Source organism: Pan paniscus, chromosome 11 (genome assembly GCF_029289425.2).
Source record: "Pan paniscus chromosome 11, NHGRI_mPanPan1-v2.0_pri, whole genome shotgun sequence".
In the NCBI taxonomy this organism is placed as follows: domain Eukaryota; kingdom Metazoa; phylum Chordata; class Mammalia; order Primates; family Hominidae; genus Pan; species Pan paniscus.
The window spans coordinates 1,955,633-1,979,267 of NC_073260.2; the positions used below are offsets into that span (position 1 = coordinate 1,955,633).

The following is a 23,635-nucleotide window of genomic DNA, read 5'->3' on the forward strand; positions in this document are numbered from 1 at the left end:
CCAGGCCTGGGGGCTTCTGCTGGGCCAGCCCGGCCTCCCACACCCACTTGGAGGGTGAGACTGCAGTGGGGGTTGTTTTTATTAAAAGCATCATGGACACAGCATCGTTAGGGCTGATCTCCCTGCTGGGATCGGGGCAGGCGGCTGGGGGCTCCTGACATCCGAGGGCCGGCAGGGACCACGAAGCACTTGGGGAAGATGCCGATGCGGCCGTCACAGTGGCCCTCCAGCCATGCCTGGTCCACTGCAAGGGGGACATCGGGCTCTGCAGGGCGTTACCCAGGCGTGGCCTCTGGGTGCCACGTCTGCTCACGTCACAGGCCGAGCCCTAAGCCCCCCACACCCTGGGCACTGCAGTGCTGCCTGGGAAGGGCCATGCCCACCCTACCTTCACACAGGACATCCACTGTGTCCCCCTGTCGGAAGCCCAGGTCCTCTGGCCCCTGGGCGGAGTAGCTGTGCTGGGCCACCACCTGGTAGAGGACCGGCCGACCCCCGGCTCCCTGAGGCAGGAGAGTGGGCTGCAGGTCGGGCCGGGCACTGGGAGGAGGGGCCTCCACCGCCCCTCAGGGTGCCCCTGCCCCTGCCTCGCCCTTGGCTCACCCTGCACTGCAGCTGCAGCCCCCTGGGGCAGGCAGCTGCATCCTGCCAGGCCCTCTGCAGCGACTCCTCCTCGGGGATGGGGACCCAGTGCCCATCCTCACCTGGGGCTAGGTAACTGCAAAGAGATTCCTCAGAGGGGGCCTCCTGGGTGGGGCCTGCAGAGAGGGCAGTGACCTCTGCCACCCCCTCTTCCAGCAGCTGCCTCAGTCGGGGCGGTGCCCAGCTCCACCGCAGCCACCAGGGGCTTTCTGGCCCACCTGAGTTGCCCAAGCTGGGCCTGGTGAGGGAGGGCTTGGCCCAGCAGTGCCCGCAGGCTGGACAGGTCGGCTCCTCTTCGTGCCCTCAGGGCCACCGTGAAGGCGCACTGCACGGTGACAGTCACCAGGGGCTCGGAGCCCCCTGCACCTGCTCCCTGGGTCCAGGCAGGAGGGGGAGGGGTGGTCGCTGAGGCCCAGGGCCTGGTCAGGGCCGTCTTCAGCCCGAGGGGTGTGGACAGAGACTGGGCAGGTGAGGGGGGCTTGCAAGCCTTGATTCTGAGGGATAGGGCTTGGCCTCAGCCTCCCTCAGGTGACTGACAGGTGAAGGGTCTACAGCCTCTTACCCCAGCACCCGCGGGGTCCTCACAGGGGCCGGGGCCAGGGCCCCCCATTGCCAGCAGCCCTGTAGGACAGAGCAAGACTGACACAGCCACTACCACCAAAGTGGGCCCTGTGGGTGGAGGGCAGCCAGCACCCATGCACCAGCAGCTTCCTCCTTCACCCGGGGACCCCGCCGCTGAGGACCCCCATACCTGGGGAGAGAGGAGCCTGTTTGCCAACTTGCTCCACCTGGGGCCTCTGCAAGAGAAGCACAGGCTGGGTGGGCTGGGGCGGTCAGGTGCTGGAGGCGGGTACTGTCCTCGCAGAGCCCACACCAAGGGTGTGGCCTGTGTGCCCGGCCAGCACCCAGCAGGTGGCCTGTGGGTGTTGAATTCAGGGCACTGGCCACAAGTCGGCTGCCTTAGGATGGGGCTGGGTCCCTGCAGACCTAGAGGCTGCCTGTCACCAGGAGGGAGCACCCCGTCCCCCGAGGCCCACCGAGGTGGCAGCTCCAGGTGGGTGGGCTCCCCAGTGACCCCAGGAAGCTGAGGACCCAGTCCCTGGCCCCCGGCCTCTGTGTGGGCTCGACGTTAACCGTGGGCCCTGAGTTGGGCACTGAGCAGGAGACGAGTTCACCAGCTGCAAGTCACAAAGTCACAGCCCAGCGCTGGCTAGACCCTGAGGGTCAGGCATTGCTGTTGTTTTTTGAGAGGGAGTCTCGCTCTGTCGCCCAGGCTTGAGTGCAGTGGCGCCATCTTGGCTCACTACAAGCTCCGCCTCCCGGGTTCATGCCATTCTCCTGGCTCTGCCTCCTGAGTAGCTGGGACTACAGGCGCCCGCCGCCACACCCAGCTAATTTTTTGTATTTTTTAGTAGAGACAGGGTTTCACCATGTTAGCCAGGATGGTCTCGATCTCCTGATCTTGTGATCCGCCCGCCTAGGCCTCCCAAAGTGCTGGGATTACAGGCGTGAGCCACTTCGCCTGGCTTTTTTTTTTTTTTTTTTTTTGAGACAGGGTCTTGCTGTCTTGTCCAGGCCAGAGTGGAGTGGCACTGTCATGGCTCACTGCAGCCTCCACCTCCCAGGCTCAAGCAATCCTCCCACCTCAGCCTCCCACGGTGCTGGGATTACAGACCACTGTGCCCGGCCTCGATTGTAACTTATTATTAGATTTATCAGATGGTTGAAGTTGCCTTAGGTTAGGAAGGACGAGAGCTTAAAGGCCCATCGTGGGAACTGGGCAAATAGTTCCAAGCCCTGAGGGAATTAGTGAAGCACAGCTTGGAGGGCGCCCTTGCCCCCGGGATGCCATGGTTAAACTGGAAGTGGGCATCCATAAAGAGAGAGTGCCGGGGCTGCTTCCTGATCGCATCCTCAGATGTGCTCAGCGTGAAATGCAGGTGCCTTCTCTGGGCCTCCCGGATCCTGCAGCAGAGCCTCCGCCCACGGCTGCCACCCTGGGAGCAGCTGGGGTTCCTGCCTTCCTCCGCCTCTCCCCAGGTGCCGGGGTGTCCAGGAGGACTCGGGGGATGGAGTCGCTGCTGGGCCCCCATGGGGGGCGGGAGCCTTGGGGCCCCTCCAGAGCTGTCCTGCCTCCCGCCTGTCCCCAGCTGGGTCACTCCTGGTCACTCGCACCCCAGTGGGAGGGGAGGGGCAATGGCCAAGCTGAGGTGGTCCTGGGGGCTGAGGGCCTGCAGGGATACGTGGATGTCTCCACTGGACACCACCTCTCTCCTGTCCTGATGGCCGATGCCCACTCGCCTCGGGCACAGCCAGGCATCCTCCCATCTGGCTGGGCTGGGCCAGGACCACGGGTGAGCCTGGCCCTGTCTACCCGCCAGTGAGCTGCTCTGTCCAGCTCTGTCCACCTCATGTTGGTCCCATTGTGGTCCCCAGTCTGCGGAGGCAGCAGAAGCACCGACCCCCAGCAGGGGAAGAGGCCCAGGCCCACGCACCTGCTCCTGGTAGGCAGTCGACGTGCAGTGGTCAGCACCGACCTCTGTCTCTGCATCTAGGGGGCCCTGGTGGGTGCCAGCTCTTGGGGAGTCCATGATTAGGGACCTAGGGAGAGGAGGGAGGCTCTCAGGCCCTGCCCATCTGACTGCCCTCCTGTGCCCGGCCCGCGTGGCCCCATGTGGAGGGCCTCTGCCCAGCAGGAAAGGGACGCGCTCGCAGGGCCTAGCCAGCCCCTCCTACCTGGCATCATGGTTCGCTCCTGGTCCCTGTGGACACAAAGCAACAACCTCGCTCTGGTTAAGGGTCGGGGGCTGCCCTCCCTCCTCCTGAACCTTGAAGAGTGGTTTCCCCAGGTCTTACACAGGGATGGGACGGCCACCCCACACCTCCCATCAGAGGAACTTTGCAGCCCCAGGAGGGCTCAGAGCTTGTGCAGCATTTTCTTTCCCAGAAAGCTGGGTGAGGCCAGGCAGGGGTCTGAGGGGCCGCAAACCCACCTGTGGCTGCTGAGGGCGGACGCCCCAGCCCTGGTCGTCGGGGATGGCAGAGGCCACCACCTGGCGGGGACAGTGGGGATGCTGGGTCAGGGATCAGCGGCCCAGCAGGGTCTGCTCCCTGCAGCCCGCCCCACCGTGCCCCGCAGCTCTAAGTCCCCAGGGGCTGGGTGACAGCTGCCCATGCCCGGCCCACGTCTGCCAGACCACCATGGAGGGAAATGTCTGATGGAGAAAAACATCTGCTGCAATGTTAACTTATTTTTAGCACAACTTTAAAAACATTTTGGTTTCTTATAAACAGCACTCTACTGTGATATGCGGACTCTAAGTTAATGCATTAACACAGCTCAGAGCCCGGCTTCGCCCACCCCAGGCCTCCCCTGCTGGGCAGCTGCACTGGGCCACACAGGAGTCGGCCGTGGCGCAGCGCAGGTGACCGAGGGGGCGTGGCCAGCCAATGGGGCGTGGCCAGCCAAGGGTGACCCAGTCTTTGCCCACCAGTTCTTCTTCTCCACCATGTTTCGCCCCCTGCCTTTGGGGGTGAGCAGCTCCCCATTCCTGTGACTTTAGGGGTGTTGCCTGGCTCTGACCCAAGTGTGGGCGTGACGTGGCCCAGACCGTCGGACTGCAGCCCCCGCCCCCGTGAGACCTCGCTATCTGTGGCAGGGACACAGGGAGACCCCCCGGGACCTCGCTATCTGTGGCAGGGACACAGGGAGACCCCCCGGGACCTCGCTATCTGTGGCAGGGACACAGGGACCACCCCGGGACCTTGCTATCTGTGGCAGGGACACAGGCACCCCCCCCCCGGGACCTCGCTGTCTGTGGCAGGGACGCAGGGACCCCCCCCCCCGGGACCTCGCTATCTGTGGCAGGGACGCAGGGACCCCCCCCCGGGACCTCGCTATCTGTGGCAGGGACGCAGGCACCCCCCCCCGGGACCTCGCTAGCTGTGGCAGGGACGCAGGCACCCCCCCCCCCGGGACCTCGCTAGCTGTGGCAGGGACACAGGCACCCCCCCCGGGACCTCGCTAGCTGTGGCAGGGACACAGGGACCCCCCCGGGACCTCGCTGTCTGTGGCAGGGACGCAGGCACCCCCCCCGGGACCTCGCTATCTGTGGCAGGGACGCAGGGACCCCCCCCCCGGGACCTCGCTATCTGTGGCAGGGACGCAGGGACCCCCCCGGGACCTCGCTATCTGTGGCAGGGACACAGGCATCCCCCCCGGGACCTCGCTATCTGTGGCAGGGACACAGGCATCCCCCCCGGGACCTCGCTGTCTGTGGCAGGGACGCAGGCACCCCCCCGGGACCTCGCTGTCTGTGGCAGGGACGCAGGCACCCCCCCGGGACCTCGCTGTCTGTGGCAGGGACGCAGGCACCCCCCCGGGACCTCGCTGTCTGTGGCAGGGACGCAGGCACCCCCCCGGGACCTCGCTGTCTGTGGCAGGGACGCAGGGACCACCCCGGGACCTCGCTGTCTGTGGCAGGGACGCAGGCACCCCCCCGGGACCTCGCTGTCTGTGGCAGGGACGCAGGCATCCCCCCCGGGACCTCGCTGTCTGTGGCAGGGACGCAGGCATCCCCCCGGGACCTCGCTGTCTGTGGCAGGGACGCAGGCACCCCCCCGGGACCTCGCTGTCTGTGGCAGGGACGCAGGGACCACCCCGGGACCTCGCTGTCTGTGGCAGGGACGCAGGCACCCCCCCCGGGACCTCGCTGTCTGTGGCAGGGACGCAGGCACCCCCGCCGGGACCTCGCTATCTGTGGCAGGGACGCAGGGACCCCCCCCCAGGGACCTCGCTATCTGTGGCAGGGACGCAGGCATCCCCCCCGGGACCTCGCTAGCTGTGGCAGGGACACAGGCACCACCCCCCCGGGACCTCGCTAGCTGTGGCAGGGACACAGGGACCCCCCCCGGGACCTCGCTATCTGTGGCAGGGACACAGGCATCCCCCCCGGGACCTCGCTAGCTGTGGCAGGGACACAGGGACCCCCCCGGGACCTCGCTAGCTGTGGCAGGGACACAGGCACCCCCCCGGGACCTCGCTATCTGTGGCAGGGACACAGGCATCCCCCCTGGGACCTCGCTAGCTGTGGCAGGGACACAGGCACCACCCCCCCGGGACCTCGCTATCTGTGGCAGGGACACAGGGACCCCCCCCCAGGGACCTCGCTATCTGTGGCAGGGACACAGGCATCCCCCCCGGGACCTCGCTAGCTGTGGCAGGGACACAGGCACCACCCCCCCGGGACCTCGCTAGCTGTGGCAGGGACACAGGCATCCCCCCCGGGACCTCGCTAGCTGTGGCAGGGACACAGGCATCCCCCCGGGACCTCGCTAGCTGTGGCAGGGACACAGGCACCCCCCCGGGACCTCGCTAGCTGTGGCAGGGACACAGGCACCCCCCCGGGACCTCGCTAGCTGTGGCAGGGACACAGGCACCCCCCCGGGACCTCGCTAGCTGTGGCAGGGACACAGGCACCCCCCCGGGACCTCGCTAGCTGTGGCAGGGACACAGGGACCACCCCCCAGGGACCTCGCTAGCTGTGGCAGGGACACAGGGACCACCCCCCAGGGACCTCGCTATCTGTGGCAGGGACACAGGCACCCCCCCGGGACCTCGCTAGCTGTGGCAGGGACACAGGGACCACCCCCCAGGGACCTCGCTAGCTGTGGCAGGGACACAGGCACCCCCCCGGGACCTCGCTAGCTGTGGCAGGGACACAGGCACCCCCCCGGGACCTCGCTAGCTGTGGCAGGGACACAGGCACCCCCCCGGGACCTCGCTAGCTGTGGCAGGGACACAGGCACCCCCCCGGGACCTCGCTACCTGTGGCAGGGACGCAGGGACCCCCCCGGGACCTCGCTGTCTGTGGCAGGGACGCAGGGACCCCCCCGGGACCTCGCTGTCTGTGGCAGGGATGCAGGGACCCCCCCGGGACCTCGCTGTCTGTGGCAGGGACACAGGGAGACACAAAGGCATGAAAGGACGCAGAGAGACGCAGGGACTCTGGGAGGCTGCAAGGCTGTGGCTGTGGCCATGGCCCAGTCTGGGGGCGGGGTGGCACCTACAGGGTCCTTGTTGGGAGAGCTGGAGCCCCCTCCTATGCAGCCGGCTCTAGTGGGCTCTGCCTTCAAGCTCACAGCCCCATTTGGGGCACCGCCCCCCTGCCGTGGGCACCAGTTTGAGGATGGCTGTGGGCCCACTCTCTACCCTCCTGGCCCTTACGGTGGCCTGGACTGCACACCCCCCCATCCCTGGGAACACAGTTCGAGGGCTCAGCACCAGCCGCCATCCCCCAGGACGCCGTCCCCACCTTTACCTTGGCCTTGCCCAGGAAATCCACGGGCTCCAGGTGCTTCAGGTGCCACCGGTGGGGCCGGAAGACCTCGCCCCTGGGGACCTGCCGTGGCGGCAGTGAGCCCCGTCTCTGGAGGGGGTGGGTATCCAGCAGATGCAGACAGGGTGACCAACCAGGCCTGCAGCCGCAGAGCCTCTGCGCCTTGGAGCAGAAGGGGCCGCTTGGGCCCCCCACCCCCTTCCCGCAGGCCACAGGAAGCCCCCGCCTGGCACCCGAAACTGGGCACTAGGGCCATCTCCCTCCGGAAGCTTCTTCATCTCATGAAATTGGTCTTGAGGGGCTTTGGTAGGCACCAGCCCAAAACCATGACCGGGCTGGCACTCCTCACCTGCACTTGGTCCAGGGCTGAGTCCAGGCCATTCAGGGACCCCTCCGGCCACTTGGACATGGCCTCCCTTAGGCTGCTGGCCGCCTCTGTCCAGAGCCCCAGCTGGCACTGTGCCGACGCCACATTGTGTAGCACCTGGGAGTGGGGCCAAGGTGATGGCAGGGGCCTGATCCCCCACCCAGGCCCTCCCCCGGTTCCCCCACCCAGCTCCTCCCTCGGTCTGCCCACCCACCCCCTCCCCCATTCCCCCACCCGGCCCCTCCCCCATTCCCCAACCCGGCCTCTCCCCCAGTCCCCCCACCTGGCTTCTCCCCCATCTCCCCACCCAGCTCCTCTCCCAATCCCCCCACCCGGCCCCTCCTCTGCACCGCTCTGTGTCCTGGGCTGGCGGGCCCCTCCCCTGCACCGCTCTGTGTCCTGGGCTGGCGGGCCCCCACCTGCACCGCTCTGTGTCCTGGCCCCGACCTGGCTTTAACCCTGACTCCAGACCCACACCGGTGGGCTTTCCCTTCCATCTTTTCGTCCTAAAAGACAATGCTATTCCCAGAAGGCTTCAGGGCGATGCATTTCCGGGGTCTGGTGGGAGGGCCCTCTCAGCACCCCTCCCTCGGTGCCAACACGTTCCAGGCAGCCAGGAAACGGCTGGGGGCACAGTGGAGGGTGGGCACGACCCCCTGCCTGCTCCCTGCCCACCCAGCAGCCTTTCGCCTCTGCCCTCCTCCTGGGTGGAGCCACCCCTGGTGGCCTGAAATGGCACAAATTGGTCCCTCCACCTCCACTGCCACCAGAACCTCCTGCGGGTCAAGGAGTGGCCAGGGTATTCCATGGCACCAAGAGCTTCGGCCAGAGGCACTCCCCAGTCCACAGGGCCCTCCTGTGACAGTGCCACCGCCCGTGGACGCCCCACAGCCAGCAGCACAGTGAGCCCTACCCGGCCTCACCTCCCAGGCTTGCAGCTTGAACCGCAGGCCCAGCTGCGTGTAGTCGATGGCAGCGTGGCCCCTCAGCTGCTCCAGGGCCAGCCAGAAGTCAGACAGAGCCTCCTGGAACCTGTGGGCAGCCAGGGTCCCCTCAGCAGCACAGGGCAGAGACGGGGCTGGGGTTAGGCAGCTTTCACACCAGCCCCGCTCCAGCCGCCCCCAGCACCTGGTTCCAAGGAGATCTGAGGGAGGGCAGTGCGGTGCCTAGGTCTGCACACTCAGGTCTGGTGGGCCAGGGGTCCATGCACATGTGTGCTGAGTGGGTGTGGGGGTCACTGTGTGCTGGGGCTCCACCATCTTCCCAGCTCAGACTCAGCTTCCTGGGCCCCTGCCCGCCCCCAAGCCTCTCTTCTGAACCGTGCAGAGAGCCCTGGTTATTTCCCTCCTGCTTCTCAGGCCCCCCACCCCATGGGGGCTCCCCCTCCAAACTCTGAGCCTCCTTCCAAGCCTTGCTGGGAGCTCCCCAGCGCCTGCCGGAGAGGCCTCTCCTCCAGGCGGGCTTCCCGCGCCGATCTGAAGGAGAGGCTGCCCCAGAGGGGTCTGGATCGTAATCCAGAAAGGGACAGTCCCACAGCCATAATCCCGAATGCTGGGACTCTTCAGTAAAGGAAGAGATGGCTTTTTCGTTCATCTGCCTTTCTAAAAGGTAAAATATCTCCAGATCCGGGCTCTCTGGGCGACTGCGTATGTGGTGGTCCCTGAAGCCTTTGATGGATCTTGTTAGAAGGTGGGTTGTTCATCTTGGTGTTTTGATGACCAGTTATAAAGCCAGGTGCACACAGTCACCAGCCAGAGTCTACGCACCTACGTCTTCCCCCTTCTGACCTAGCTCCTCATGAGCACTGTTCATCTGCTCGTAGTTCTCACACCCGTGAGCCTGTCGCTAGCGTGCATGAATTTGTGCTTGAAAAAATATGTATGTTATTTTTGTCTATTTTATCGGCCAATGAAGGGTTCCGTCGTGTTTTTATGTTTCTCAAATAAATCCCTTTAAAATATGTAAATAGGCTGGGCGAGGTGGCTCATTCCTGTAATCCCAGCACTTTGGGAGGCTGAGGCGGGTGGATCACCTGAGGTCAGGAGTTCGAGACCAGCCTGGCCAACATGGTGATGCCCAGTCTCTACTAAAAATACAAAAATTAGCCAGGCGTGGTGGCACATGCCTGTAATCCCAGCTACCCGGGAGGCTAAGGCAGGAGAATCGCTTGAACCCAGGAGGTGGAGGTTGCAGTGAGCCGAGATCGCACAATTGCACTCCAGCCTGGATGACAGAGCAAGGCTCCTTCTCAAAACAATTTTTAAAAAGTAAATAAATATCTTTTACAGAATTTTATTTTTTCTAGAATTATATTTTTTGGGATTTTAGATTTGAGGGGTTTTGATATTTCAGGATTGCGAGGCTCTCGGGACTGTGATCCACTTCCCCACAGAGCCTGCCCTCCTGGGATGGGGCCTGTGAGTGTCTAGCAGAGAGGCCGAGGCATGGCCTGGTCTGCAGTCCCGATGGTCTCCTTTCCCTCATTCCTCCTTTAGGAAGGGACATGGTGCAGAGAGCCCAGGTAAGCAGTGAGGACCCCACGACCTGTGTCCAAGGGTGGCGCTCAGCAGAGGCCAGGGCCACAGTCTCGACCCAGGTTTCCCTGGAGCCAGGAACCATGGAGGAGGGGGTGGGCAAGAGGAGGGAGTGGATGGAGAGGGAGGAGGAGGAGGTGCAGCAGTGGACTCTGCAGGGAGACAAAGGGCCGTCAGAGAAGGAACAAGGCACCCCTGTACTCACCTTGCCAGCTGGAAGTTGGCCACTCCTCGCTGGAAGAAGCCAACCGCCATGCAGGTGTCCTTGGTCACGGCTTGGTCAAATGCCTGGGGACAAAAATGCCCACGGGATGCCAAGGTCTGTAACCTGGTCACACAGCATCACGGATACAGCGTGATGGGTGACAGGGCCACGGAATTCCGTCAGCCCCTGGGGACCCCCCACAGCCCCTCCTGCTCCTGTCCAGGAACCTTCGGGGCCCCCGCCTGGGCAGGGCTGTCGCCACTCAGGCTGCCACAGCCCACCCAACCCCAACCCGTCCGAGGCGCAGAGCCCACTGAGGTGCTGCTAAAACCGACGTGTTTACCATGCGCACAAGGACAGAGGCCCGAAAAAAGTGTTCCAGTATGTTAATAATAGTTACCTCTGGGGAGTGGGGTTATGCAAGATTTTTGTCTTTTAAAAATCCTTTTTTTTTTTTTTGAGACGGGGTCTCGCTCTGTCACCCAGGCTGGAGTGCAGTGGCTCGATCTTGGCTCACTGCTGCCTCCGCCTCTGGGTTCAAGACATTCTCAAACTCCTGACCCCAGGCAACATTGGCTGTCACATACTGGAGACGAGATAACACAGCCCAGATCCCAGAGTCACCAGCTAAAGAACTGCATTACAGGCTGGGCATGTTAGCTCACGCCTGTAATCCTAGCATGTTGGGAAGCTGAGGTGGGCGGATCACCTGAGGTCAGGAGTTTGAGACCAGCCTGGCCAACATGGTGAAACCCCATCTCTACTAAAAATACAAAAATTAGCTGGGCATGGCGGCACGCGCCTGTAGTCCCAGCTACTTGGGAGGTTGAGGCAGGAGAATCGCTTGAACCCGGGAGGTAGAGGTTGCAGTGAGCCAAGATCGCACCACTACACTCCAGACTGCAAGACAGAGCGAGATTCCGTCTCAAAAAATAAATAAAATAAAAATCCTTTTTTGATAGTTCATGCAAAATGACACCCTAGAAATCTATTAGAATCAGAAAGAACAACACACGTCTTCATGTGTTTATCTGTGTGTAAAGCACAGCTCTTCCTTAAACCACACTCAGGAGGACACAGAAGGTTCTGAACAGGGACTGTGGCCATCAGTTAAATGTGTGTGACAGGAAGGGTGCTACGGTCTCTTTCACAAATCTGGCTGAGTGGGGGCTTGTCGTTGAACCGAGTTCACACAGGTGTGAAGTGTGGCGGCTGAGCACAGGCACGCAGCCCTGATGTGGGGTGGCGGCTCAGGGCCAGCAGAACCCACCTGTCTGCCCCAAACGTCACACAAGGCTCCTAACAAGAGACAGCAGTTCCAGCGACACCCTCTGTACCCTGGGCTGCCCCTCACATGATCGGCTTTATGAATCATAGCTGTTCCATCTGCTTTCCTAAGTTCCCATATTCCTAACATGCATATGCTGTGGGTTAGTCGTATGACTTTCACTGCGTCCCCTCTCTGTAGTGAAACCAGGCACAAGAGCACAAGTGACTGGGTTAGCCCCGGACATAGGATTTGTTGCTGAACCACCTGGTGTCTAAAGATTACATTCCCTTTCTTGGATAACATTTTAAAATGAAATCATTGTGGGCCGGACAAGGTGGCTCACGTGTGTAATCCCACCACTATGGGTGGCCGAGGAGGGTGGATCACCTGAGGTCAGGAGTTCAAGACCAGCCTGACCAACCTGGTGAAACCCGTTTCTACTAAAAATACTAAATTAGCCAGGTGTGGTAGTGGGCGCCTGTACTCCCAGCTACTAGGGAGGCTGAGGCAGGAGAATTGCTTGAACCCGGGAGGCAGAGGTTGCAGTGAGCCAAGATTGGGCCACGGCACTCCATTCAGCCTGGGTGACAGAACGAGACTCCATCTTTGAAACAAACAAAAAAATGAAATCATTATGGAGGTGATTGTAAATTTGTACGCAGCTTTAAGACACAAGAGAGGGGGGTCTCATGTGCTTTGCCCAGTCTCCTCCAAGGGGGATATTTTGCCAGTCAGGGGCGTGGAGACCCTCCCACAGCGCGCAGTTCCCTCTCCTTTAAATCGCTGCTGTCACCGAGCCTTCAGTAACCGTGGGCACCTGCCTGCTTCTGCGGGGTGCTTGGGACTGAGCGGGGGTGGGCAGCGCTGGCGTTTGGGATGCGCAGGAACAGGCGGCCCCGGAACGCGAGCGGGCACGAGAAGGGCACCGGGCTCCGTGCAGGGCCTCGGCCGCTGCACCCTGGCACCCTGGACTCCTGGCTGTTTCGGGGAGTGGGCTGGGGGAGGGCTGAGGGCTCAGAGGAGGAGACTGACCCGGTATCCCGGCCATGACCACAGGCGCAACGCTTTCCCCTTAGGGCAGGGCGGCCCCTCGGGCCTGACCCAGCCCAGCAGCTTCCCCCTTCCCGGTGTGAGTCACCCTCGGGCCCCGGCCTCTCCCGTTGACCGCCGCGCCCCCCAGCGCGGCCTCGCTTAACTCAGGTGCGGCCCCCACTGCTCGGCTCCCACCTGCCGGGGCGTTCGCTGGGTCGGGGGCGGCAGGGCGACCCCGTGACGGTCGGGGAAGGGCGCTGGGCCCTCCCCAGGGGCTCGAGGCGGAGGCGTCGCCCGCACCGGCCTCCCCACGCCCCGCTCACCCGCAGCGCGGCCTCGGCGTCCCCGGCCAGCAGGTGCACGCAGCCCGCGTTGAAGCACAACCTGGCGGGCGGCGCCGGGACGCCCGAGAAGAGGTGCAAGGCGCGGGCCCAGTCCCCGCGATCCACAGCCTGCGCGCCCAGGTGCCAGGCGCGCACCAGGTCCCCCAGAGAGGCCATGGCGGCCCGTGGCGGCGCTCGAGGAGGGGCCAGGATCCCGCGGAGGGGCCGGGGCCGGGGCCGGGGCCGGGGCCGGGTCCAGGCGGCGGCGCGGGGCTGCGGGGTCTCCGAGGCGGGCAGAGGTGCGGGCGCCAAGCGCCAGGTGCAACCCCGCTGCCCCGCGGCGCCCCCCGCTCCCCGGTAAGGCCACGCCCCCGCCAGAAACGGCCACGCCCACTCCAGACCCTCAGGCCTCGCCCACCTCCCATTCGGCCCCGCCCCGGCCGGACTTCCGCCGGGAGCTTTGTGCACCCGGCTTCCTCGCCCCGCCCGCGCTGGCCTTGGTGCGCCGGATAAAGCCCTCCGGACCAGCCGCTGCGGTCGGGCCAAGGTTCCGCGCCGGGCGTGGACGGTGTGGGGCGGTCCCGGCCCCGCAGGTGAGCGACCCCGGACCGCGCGGGCCAGGTGGGCGGTCTGGGCGCCGGGGGCAGAGCGGGGCCGGGCCGGGTGCGCGTCCTGAGGTGAGGGCCGTAGCTGGGAGTGAGCCGGGGGCGGGCCGCCGGCTCTCCCGGGGTGGGGAAACTGAGGCCCCAATGGGGCGGGGAAGGTGCGTTCTCCCGCAGGGCCCCGCTCCGGAGGCCGCCGAGCAGCCGGACGCCGCGGGGAGCTGAGCCGACCCCGGCGACCCCGCCGCCCTGTCCCGCAGGGCCTGCCCTCCTCCGCGCCTTCCGAGCACGGACATCACAGGACCCGGAGGCCCTTCGCTCCCTCGCCGAGGAGGAGGCGCTCCCGGTGGGACGCGCGCGCGCCCGCCCTGCCCTCCCCGGGAGAAGGGACGGGCGCCTCCCTGCAGGGGCCCTGGCTTCCTGTCCACCGGCGCTGAGTCCTGTATTAGTTGTCAACCTAAAATAATTAAAAGGGTCAGAATGTGGTGCCCGGTGGGTTTATTCAGGCACAGAGGTCGAGGGCGGCCTGGGTCACCAGGTGCAACGGAGAACAAAACAGAGGCTCAGGTTTTTAAAGAAAACAGAGCCCATCGGAGAGCAGGTGGTTTCGAACGTTGCCCAGGAGCTCACTGGCTTGTAGAAATGGCATTGGTTCGCGATTGGCCACGGCTTGGTGTCATCAGTGGAAAGTTACTTGGCTCGAGGGGTAGTGAGGGGCTGCGGTTTCATTTGAAATGCTTTCTGGCACTTAACATCAAGCTTTCTGGGCCCACAGTTTAAAAGGGCTTTACATTCCTCAGATAAATGATTTTTTTCTTTCTCATTTGCCCCCCTTTTGATCAAAATCTTTCTTCTTGAAAGCATTGATTATCAAAATCTGAGGGTCAGAGTGTCCCCTCTTGCTGGGAAGGCTCATTCCCACATAGTCCTGTCCCATGCCAAGCAGGGAAGGAGGAGACATTTCAGGGAGGTTTTTTTTTTTTTTTAAGAACACCACAAACTGAATTGGAATGGCATTACAGGGTGGCAAACGTGAGGTCTCAGTGAAGTCATTAATTTATACAACTGCTATCACCTGTTGAATCATCTCTAGTTTTTAGAAACACCATTAATTTTAATTTTCTCAGAAGTAACACATAGGACTATAACCAATTTGTATGCCAGGATGAAAAAAACAAACCTGTTCCATTAGGGAGACAACTAAAAACATGAAGAAACTAAAATCCATGTTTTTCTTTCTTTTTATTTATTTGTTTACTTAGAAATGGGGTCTTGCTCTGTCACCCATGCTGGAGTGCAGAGGCATGATTCCCACTCATCGCAGCCTTGAACTCTTGGGCTTAAATGATCCTCTTGTCTTAGCCTCCTGAGTACCTGGGAATACAGGTGTTTGCCACCAGGACCGGCTAATTTTAAATTTTTTTGGTAGAGACTAGGTCTTGACACCTTGCCCAGGCTAGTCTCGAACTCCTGAGCCCAAGTGATCCTCTCATCTGGGCCTCCCAAAGTGCTGGGGTTATAGGCGTGAACCTCTGCCCAGCCAGGTTCTTCTTTGAGACTTGTAGCCAGAAGATTGTTCAGGATTTAGTCCAGATTGTAGGAAAATAAAAAATACAATGATCAGGGCTAGAATCCAGTAACAGGTATGCTATAGTTTTTCTCTGAAACATAATTTTTCTCTACTTCCCCATTTCTACCAAAGATAAATCTTGGTAAGACCAATTTACTTGTAAAATAAACTTTAGGATTATATTTGGCCTGATTATTTGCCTAAAGTACAACAGTGGTGATTGGCCATATAGGCTCCTTTCTAAACTGGCTGGAACTTTGCCATAAGGAATTTCAGACTTTTTTTCCCCACATCAGACAGGTAATGTGCTGGCGTCATAACAACGTTTGAGGGAGACATACCCTACACATGAGGCAATCATCATGCTTATGAACTACAAGAGGGTCAGAATAGACCTTTAAAAGCCACTTGAGGTCTGGGCATGGTGGCTCATGCCTGTAATCCCAGCACTTTGGGAAGCCAAGGTGGGAGGATTCATTGAGCCCAGGAGTTTGAGACCAACCTGGGCAACATAGCGAGGTCCCTGTCTGCACAAAAAATTTAAAAATTACCTGGGCATAGTGGTGCTCACCTGTAGTCCCAGCTACTCAGGAGGCTGAAATGGGAGGATCGCTTGAGTCCAGGAGATTGAGGCTGCAGTGAGCTATGATCGCACCACTGCACTCCAGCCTGGGCGACAGAGCGAGACCCTGTCTCTAAAGAAAACAAACACTTCCCATGTCTAGGAAGCCAAGCCAGTGGCTCCCCATCACAGTGTACGTATAATACCTGTATGAATTTGGGCGGGGGGTGAATGTCTGTCCTCCAGGTCCCAAACTGTCTTGAAGTTCCTGGATCTGTCGGAAAGTGACATTCTTTCCTTACCTCAAGGCCAAGAACCTTGTAAGGGAACTATGTAAACAGGGCACCAGTCCAGTCATCCCGAGGGGCTTTTTATTGGCTCTATAAAGCGAACCTCGATTCCTCAAAGCAGTCTGGTGATATCCAAAAATACGTCATCCCAGTCCAAGCCTTGGTAGAATAACCAGGGTCTCCAATTGTGTCCTGTTACAAGGACAACAGATTCTTACTGAACTCATGCAGAGAACTACATTGCCATAAAATAAGAATACTCATGAATCGCTTCCAGATTTTTGAGAAATCAGGTAGAGAAAAAGACAAATGTTTCAGTTGTGCTCACAAAAGTATATGCCACTCAATTGCTATAGCTATAAATAGCTCAAAAAGAAAAAGGTTTTCTGACCCTGGAAAACAAAATATAAAAAGAGTCAGCAAGGTTTCAATAACAACAAAAAATCATAAAAAGCATTTCAGGCCTCTATCAGTTCAGTTCTATGTAATTTGCTGGGGGTTTTTTTGGTTTTTTTTTTTAGGCGGAGTCTCCCTCTGTCGCCCAGGCTGGAGTGCAGTGGTACAATCTCGGCTCACTGCCAGCTCCGCCTCCTGGGTTCACGCCATTCACCAGCCTCAGCCTCCTGAGTAGCTGGGACTACAGGCACCTGCCACCATGCCCGGCTAATTTTTTTGTATTTTTAGTAGAGATGGGGTTTCACCGTATTAGCCAGGATGGTCTCGATCTCCTGACCTCGTGATCCGCCCGCCTTGGCCTCCCAAAGTGCTAGGATTACAGGCATGAGCCACCGCGCCCGGCCGCTTTTTTCTGTATGATGTTGGGTTAACAATCCTCATGAATGCATCAGCTTTTAAATAAGAGTCCTGGAAGTTTTTATCTGGTCTACTGGTGTGATCTCCCAGGTTATCGGAAGTCTGTATACTTGTCAATGTCCTTTCCATGAATTTCCTTGAAGAAAATGCAAATTTTGGACTGTACCTTATTTTATTTTATTTATTTATTTATTTTGAGATGGAGTCTCGCTCTGTTGCCCAGGCTGGAGTGTAGTGGTGCCATCTTGGCTCACTGCAACCTCCGCCTCCCAGGTTCAAGCGATTCTCCTGTCTCAGCCTCCCAAGTAACTGGGATTACAGGCATGAGCCACCATGCCCAGCTAATTTTGTATTTTTAGTAGAAACGGGGTTTTACCACATTGGCCTGGCTGGTTTCGAACTCCTGACCTCAAGTGATCCACCCGCCTCAGCCTCCCAAAGTGTTGGGATTACAGGCATGAGCCACCGTGCCCGGCCTTAAACTGCATTTTGAGAAGAATCAAAGTAAAACAGTAATTTTCTGCGGATGACAAAAGACTTAGAGTAGCCATGGGTGAAGACACGATTGGCAGGGAATTTGGTTACTTCTGAGGTTAAAACAGTTTAACATATAATCGTAATCACGACTGATAACATATACCAAGACATGTCAGAATTTTTAGGAATCTCATACAATTTTGGAACATATGTTAATAATACATTTATACAAATATAACTCCAACAGCATTCCACATTTGACAATGCTTCCCGTATGATTTTAACATACCACATAAGCCTCGTACATCTCCCTTGGACTTCTCGGGGTTCCTATTTGTTATATCCAAGTTAGTTCAGGTGAAAAAAACCCTTAATGTTAGGACTTGAAATTTGGTTTTGGGAAGTCAAATATCAGAGGCTTAAAACAATCTCAAAATAGGACCACAGGTCACTGTAAAATAAGCCATTCATTTAATCAAATTGGTAATTCAGAGATTTCTCAAACCAAAAACCTTTACTATGACAGAGAGGAGACTTAGTTTCCCAAGCAATCAATAGACCTACTAAAGACAGCGTGAGGCAAACAGAATGTCTCTCCCTCTTTCCCCTTTTTTTTTCTGTTTACTCAAAAGACAAAAATATTTTACAATCTCTTATTACTACACGAAATGTTGTTCAAAAGAAAAACAAACTCTGCTTTTCTTATACATCTCATGTACAGAATTGTTTCTCTTATATTTAGTAGTTTCAGTTACATATATTAATTACAGTGTTAACTTCGTGACCCTAATTTTCCGTTAAAAACTCAGCGAGTAATTTTGAACTGTATTTGTAGATGAAAACCATTTCATCATGTTTTACAGAGATGCATCTCCTAAATTTTTTTGTTAACAGATGTAAATATATTTAGCTTTCCTATACCATATAAAAATAAGATACTAAAGTGTATAAGCTTAGACTTAGGCTTAGTAATTAATGTTTCAGTGTTTTACTTAGAAATGACTCAGACGTTTGTTTGTTTGTTGTTTGTTTGTTTTTTGAGACGGAGTCTCGCTCTTGTCGCCCAGGCTGGAGTGCAGTGGCGCAGTCTCAGCTCTCACTGCAACCTCTGCTTCCCGGCTTCAAGCGATTCTCCTGCCTCAGCCTCCTGAGTTAGCTGGCATTACAGGCGCCCGCCGCCATGCCTGGCTAATTTTTGTATTTTTAGTAGAGATGGGGTTTCACTATGTTGGCCAGGCTGGTCTGGAACTCCTGACCTCAGGTGATCCGCCCGCCTTGGCCTCCCAAAGTGCTGGGATTACAGGTGTGAGCCACTGCGCCCGGCCACAAAAGGAGATTAATAGAAGTGGCATCACCCAGGGCACAGACCTCCTGCCAGCCCCGGGGGTCCTCGGCCTCCCAGTGACCGTGCGTCCCCGAGGCTCACCCGTCCCCTCCGTGGTCCCACCCCAGTCCTTGCAGCTCACCCCCTCCGGCCCCGCCAGCCCCTCACCCACGGGCTCCTCAGATCCTCAGGCTCTGTCCTTTCCTCCCCGCCTGACGGCCCGGCCTCCCCCGCAGGCGCCCTGGGCAGGACCCGCCCGCGGCACGGCCTGCGCTTGAAGGAGGCGGGAAGGGCCCAGCCGCGGTGGCCGGTGTGCCCGGGGCGCACACGTGGTGTCGGTGATGTCGCCTGCGCCGACCTCCTGTTCCGTTCGTGGCGGCTGCTCCGCCGCGTGGTGGCCGCGCGCCTCCGCCTCCGCTCGGCCGTTCCTCCTCTGCGGCCGCCACGCGCAGCGCAGCTGGGGTAGTTTGTGCGGACGCGCGTTGCTGGTCCCCGTGGTCTCTGCCCGGGAGAGGAACTGCCAGAGCCCGTGGTCGCTGTGTTCGACTTTCCGAGGAACGGGTGGGCTGTGGGGTGTGGCCACGCCGCCTCCCGCCCCTCGCGCCGTTCGCTCCATGCAGATGCGGTCAGCAGGGGCCTCCGCGCCGCGGAACCCGTGGTCAGGTTCGGCCTCACCCGTGGAGCCGTCTGGCGCCTCTGCGGGCGCGCTCGCTTCCTGGCAGCCTGGGCGCTGCCGGAGTGTGCTGTGCTCACCACCCGCCAACTTTCCCATTTTCACGACAAGCCGTGGGAAACTGGCCATCCCCGTCCCTGCGGCGCCCGCGTGAGTCCGTGGCCGCGTCCTCGGTGCGAGTCCAGACCCGTGTGTCTCCCACCGCCCGCCTGACTTCTCCCCCGGCGTCTGGTGGGCGCCCCTCCCTCGGGGATGAAACCCCCCAACGCGGCCCCGGCTTTGCCCGGGAGCTCGGTCGTCACGAGGGTCGCCCTCTCCTGCCGTTGCCGCCTCCGCCTGTTCTCAGGCCCACAGGGAGGCCGAGGAGATCCTAAGGTGGGGTCCCCTTGGTCAGACCCTCCCGTGGAGTTGGGCGTGTTCTGGCCGCGTCTGTCGGGAAACGGGGAGGTGTCGGGGCTTCCTGGCCTCCTGACGGCTGCAGCGTCATCAGTCCCAAGCCCAGCTCAGGGAGGGCCTGCTCCCTTCTGCTCCAGGTGGGAGCGGCTCCTGCCCGGGGCGCCTCCAAGAGCACCCCTGCGAGCTCGCGACAGCCCCAGGCTAGGCTGCGGGACGGTCTACCGACCCTTGGTGTTGATCCTTGTGTCACGGGCAGTGCAGAACCAGGTCCTGGAACCACCTGGTGCCACCTCGGTGTGACCTGGCTGTGTCCCGTCCCCATCCTCCTCAGAGGGTGGCCGCCTGGCGTGGCGCAGGACGATGCTCTGAGCCGGGTTGCCCAGCACGTGTTAGGGTCCTGGGTGGAGAGGACCTTTGGGAAGCAGCAGCCGGGCTGACGAGGGTCCGGACGCCTGCCCGGGGGTCAGCTGGGCCGGCCGGATGTTTCTGGTGGAGACCTGGGAGGTGAGGCGGTGGGCTGCCGGCGGTCCCTCCCTGGGTGTGCAGAAGCTGCGGTGGAATGTGAGCTGGACCTGGGGGTGCCCGGCCTGATGGGAAGGTGGCAGAGGCTGTGTGACATGGAGATAGGTCGTGAGGGCCCCAAGTCCACCCCTTTGTCCCTGTGGGTCCCTCGCTCTGGGAACCTCGGGCTGCTGAGGACTGAGACGTGCAGTGCCCTCCCCCTGCTGGAGCGGCCACCCAGCCAGCCACCGCAGAAATCTTGGCCCTCAGGCACTGCAGAAGAGCGAAGGCCCTGGCTGTGGGTCCCAGGTGTGGCTGGCAGTGGCCGGCGGCAGGCAGAGGCCCTGTCACCATGGGTGAGGCGTGGAGGTGCTAAGGCTAAGATCCCATCCTAGTTTTAACCTTCAAAAATATCATTCATGGTTTTTTCTCTTTTCATGAATAGAAACCAGGGTGTATACATTGTGTAGTATTCAGAAAATACAAAACAGAAAGCACAGAGGCACCGTCAGCAGAGCAGCCAGGCCCTCACACGTGCGTCTGCCGGGTTTTGAGAAGGGACCTTGCACCGTGCAGCGTGATCCCCTTAGGGCAACGCGACTTTATGCGGCTCTGTGAACGCTTTCCCATGCCATTAAGTATTTTTATAAAACATGGTTTTTAAATGCTGTTTATCATTCATCAGATTCTACCTTGTGTGATCAGAACTGGGGTCCTTGGGAAAGCCCACCCTTGATGGGGGCCTGTTGGCCCCAGCCCTGTCTGTGATGGTGACCCCAACATGTGCTGTTGGCACCTCCCAGAAAGGGTTCCCCAGAGCCCATGGGCCACCTGACCCGTCCTTGCAGCTGTCCCGTGGTACATCCATGTGTTGTGGGCAGTGAGCTGCAGGGAGGTGGGGGGCACAGAGAAGCTTGCCGCAGGGCTAAAACCAACACGGTGAACAGGGAAGGTGTCCTTCAAAACCGCAGCCTGGGCAGGAGCAGTGGCTCCTGCCTGTAATCCCAGCACTTTAGGAGACCGAGGCAGGCTGATCACCTGAGGTCAGGAATTTGAGACCAGCCTGGCGAACATGGAGAAACCCTGTCTCTACTAAAATTACAAAAATTAGCTGTGCATGCCTGTAATCCCAGCCACTCAGGAGGCTGAGGCAGGAAAACGGTTTGAACCCGGGAGGCAGAGGTTGCAGTCAGCTGAGATCGCCCCACTGCACTCCAGCCTGGGCAACAGAGCAAGACTCCATCTCAAAAAACAGAAAAAAAAAACAAAAACCTGTGACCGGCCCAGCGCAGTGGCTCACGCCTGTAATCCCAGCATTTTGAGAGGCCGAGGTGGGCGGATTGCTTGTGGTCAGGAGTTCAAGACCATCCTGGCCAACATGATGAACCCCCGTCTCTACTAAAAATACAAAAATTAGCTGGGCGTGGTGGCAGGCACCTGTAATCCCAGCTACTCGGGAGGCTGAGGCAGGAGAATCACTTGAACCCTGGAGGCAAAGCTTGCAGTGAGCCGAGATCGCCCCCCTGCACTCCAGCTTGGGCGACAAAGTGAGATTCCGTCTCAGCCTGGACAACAGAGCGAGACTCCATCTCAAAAACATAAAAACAAACATACAAAGAAACCCTGCGACCTACGTGGAGCCCACGGGGGCCAAACACGCCAGCACCCCCCCGGAGTGGCGGTGTGGGACCCCACACCTGTCACACCTGCTGGCCTCCTTCTCCGTCTCCTGTGCAATATCCCTGGTAAGTTACTTTTTGTGTTTAAATTGGTCATGTTAATTGTTAAAGAAAGGAATAATCCTTACGTTAAATTGGTAAGTTTAAAAAAACGAAAGGCCGCAACAGGCATTGGTGAGGCTGTGGAGAAATCAGAACCCTCATGTGTTATCGATGCTAGCGTAAAATGGCACGTCCACTGTGGAAACAGTCTGGTAGTTCCTCAAAAAGCTAAACATAGAAACACCGAGACTCAGCAGTTCCAGTCCTAGGAATGTGTGTCCCCAGATCAGTGAAAACACACTCCACACAGAAACATGCACACAGCTGTTCACAGCAGCACTGTTTATAACAGCCAGACAAGGGGGTGTGGCCCGAATGTCTGCTGGACAAACAGCCCGTGGTCTGTGCACACAGTGGGGCAGGACTCAGCCGCGGAAAGGCAGTTCCAGCACACGCTGCTGCAGGGATGAGTTTTGAAGACACCGTGCCAAGTGAGGTCAGTCAGCCACAAGAGAACAGAACCTTGGCCGGGCGCGGTGGCTCACGCCTGTAATCCCAGCACTTTGGGAGGCCAAGGCAGGTGGATCATGAGGTCAGGAGATCGAGACCATCCTGGCTAACACACAGTGAAACCCCGTCTCTACTAAAAATACAAAAATTAGCCGGGCGTGGTGGCGGGCGCCTGTAGTCCCAGCTACTCGGGAGGCTGAGGCAGGAGAATGGCGTAAACCCGGGAGGCAGAGAGCTTGCAGTGAGCCGAGATGGCACTACTGCACTCCAGCCTGAGCAACAGAGTGAGACTCCATCTCAAAAAAAAAAAAGAAAAAAAAACCCAACAGAACCTGTGTGGTCTCCTTTATAGGAAATGCCCAAAATAGAAAGATTCACAGAGACACAAAATGGCCAGGGTGTGAGGAGGGGCAGAGGGAGTAATTGTTGATGGGCACATAGTTGGTTGTCTTTGGGGCAATGAAAATGTTCTGGGCTGAGGCAAGTGGATCGCGTGAGGTCAGGAGTTCAAGAACAGCCTGGCCAAACATGGCAACACCCCGTCTCTACCAGAAATACAAAACTTAGCCGGGTGTGGTAGTGGGCGCCTGTAGTCCCCGCTACTCAGGAGACTTAGGCACAAGAATCACTTGAGCCAGGAGGCGGTTACAGTGAGCTGGGATCGCACCACTGCACTCCACCCTGGGTGACAGAGCGAGACCCTGTCTCAAAAAAAAAAAAAAAACAAAACTAGGCCGGGCGCGGTGGCTCACGCCTGTAATCCCAACACTTTGAGAGGCTGATGCGGGCAGATCAGAAGGTCAGGAGATCGAGACCATCCTGGCTAACACGGTGAAACCCCGTCTCTACTAAAAATACAAAAAATTAGCCAGGCGTGGTGGCAGGCGCCTGTAGTCCCAGCTACTCGGGAGGCTGAGGCAGGAGAATGGCTTGAACCCGGGAGGCAGAGCTTACAGTGAGCCGAGATCGTGCCACTGCACTCCAGCCTGGGCGACGGAGTGAGACTCCGTCTCAAAAAAAAAAAGTTCTGGAGTTGGATAGTGGTGATGGTGACTCATGTCTGTGAACATGCTAAAAACACCGAGTTGTAATTTTGAGGGTAAATTTTATGGTATATGAATTATATCTCAAAGTTATAGAGCAGTTACTGAGGCTGGGTGTGGTGGCTCACGCCTGTAATCCCAGCACTTAGGGAGGTTGAGGCAGGAGGATTACCGAGCTCAGGAGTTTGAGACCAGTCTGGGTGACATAGTGAGACCCCATCTCTACAAAAAATACCCCCCCAAAATTATCCAGGTGTAGCGTGCACTCCGGTGGTCCCAGCTACTCAGGAGGCTGAGGTGGGAGGATTGTTTGAGCCCTGGAGATTGAGGCTGCCGTGAGCCGTGATCGCCCCACCGCACTCCATCCTGGGCGACAGTGAGACCCTGTCTCAAAAAAATTAAATAAAAATGGTCACTGAGATGGTAAACACATGGAATTCCC

General features: G+C 59.0%; 2 protein-coding genes and 1 pseudogene across 25 annotated transcripts in view; 1 reads left to right on the top strand and 2 right to left on the bottom strand.

Moving 5' to 3' along the window:
- Positions 1–61: 61 nt before the first annotated feature.
- NOXA1 (NADPH oxidase activator 1) lies at positions 62–13,067 on the bottom strand. 9 transcript variants are annotated; one of them, XM_008970139.4, is made up of 14 exons: positions 12,712–13,064; positions 10,087–10,169; positions 8,271–8,379; positions 7,330–7,464; positions 6,963–7,043; positions 3,636–3,695; positions 3,379–3,404; positions 3,138–3,243; positions 1,394–1,439; positions 1,205–1,263; positions 861–1,015; positions 604–718; positions 389–503; positions 62–265 (listed from the first exon to the last, which is right to left on the bottom strand). In XM_008970139.4, the coding sequence occupies exons 1-14, from the start codon at positions 12,886–12,888 to the stop codon at positions 108–110; spliced, it is 1,425 nt and encodes a 474-aa protein (XP_008968387.3). In that variant the 5' UTR covers positions 12,889–13,064; the 3' UTR covers positions 62–107. The 9 variants fall into 9 exon arrangements, with proteins under 9 accessions (XP_008968387.3, XP_003817062.3, XP_003817061.3 ...); XM_003817014.4 differs by having other exon boundaries at positions 6,963–7,070; positions 12,712–13,056; XM_003817013.4 differs by having other exon boundaries at positions 62–244; positions 6,963–7,070; positions 12,712–13,052.
- Positions 13,068–13,149: 82 nt separating this feature from the next.
- EXD3 (exonuclease 3'-5' domain containing 3) overlaps positions 13,150–23,635 on the top strand; it is a 124,410-nt gene continuing 113,924 nt past the window's right edge. For 5 of the 16 annotated variants that reach the window (XM_063594082.1, XM_055117409.2, XM_063594080.1 and 2 more), the window contains exon 1: positions 13,153–13,304. The gene's annotated coding sequence lies outside the window, so the exon portion shown is untranslated. Of the gene's footprint in view, positions 13,305–15,235; positions 19,254–19,364; positions 21,665–23,635 lie in introns of those variants that run through there. The other 11 variants (XM_055117408.2, XM_063594081.1, XM_055117402.2 and 8 more) reach the window with 9 other exon arrangements.
- LOC112440926 (small nucleolar RNA U13) lies at positions 15,174–15,268 on the bottom strand (annotated as a pseudogene).

What these genes read in the sequence shown, in the direction of transcription:
- NOXA1 (XM_003817014.4), bottom strand. Translation starts at nt 12,888, where the DNA reads ATGGCCTCTCTGGGGGACCTGGTGCGCGCCTGGCACCTGGGCGCGCAG. An exon ending in ACGCCGAGGCCGCGCTGCGG is followed by an intron (nt 10,170 to 12,711) that starts GTGAGCGGGGCG and finishes TTTTGTCCCCAG; the next exon opens with GCATTTGACCAAGCCGTGAC. An exon ending in ACAGGCTCCTCTCTCCCCAG is followed by an intron (nt 1,264 to 1,393) that starts GTATGGGGGTCC and finishes TCTGTCCTACAG; the next exon opens with GGCTGCTGGCAATGGGGGGC.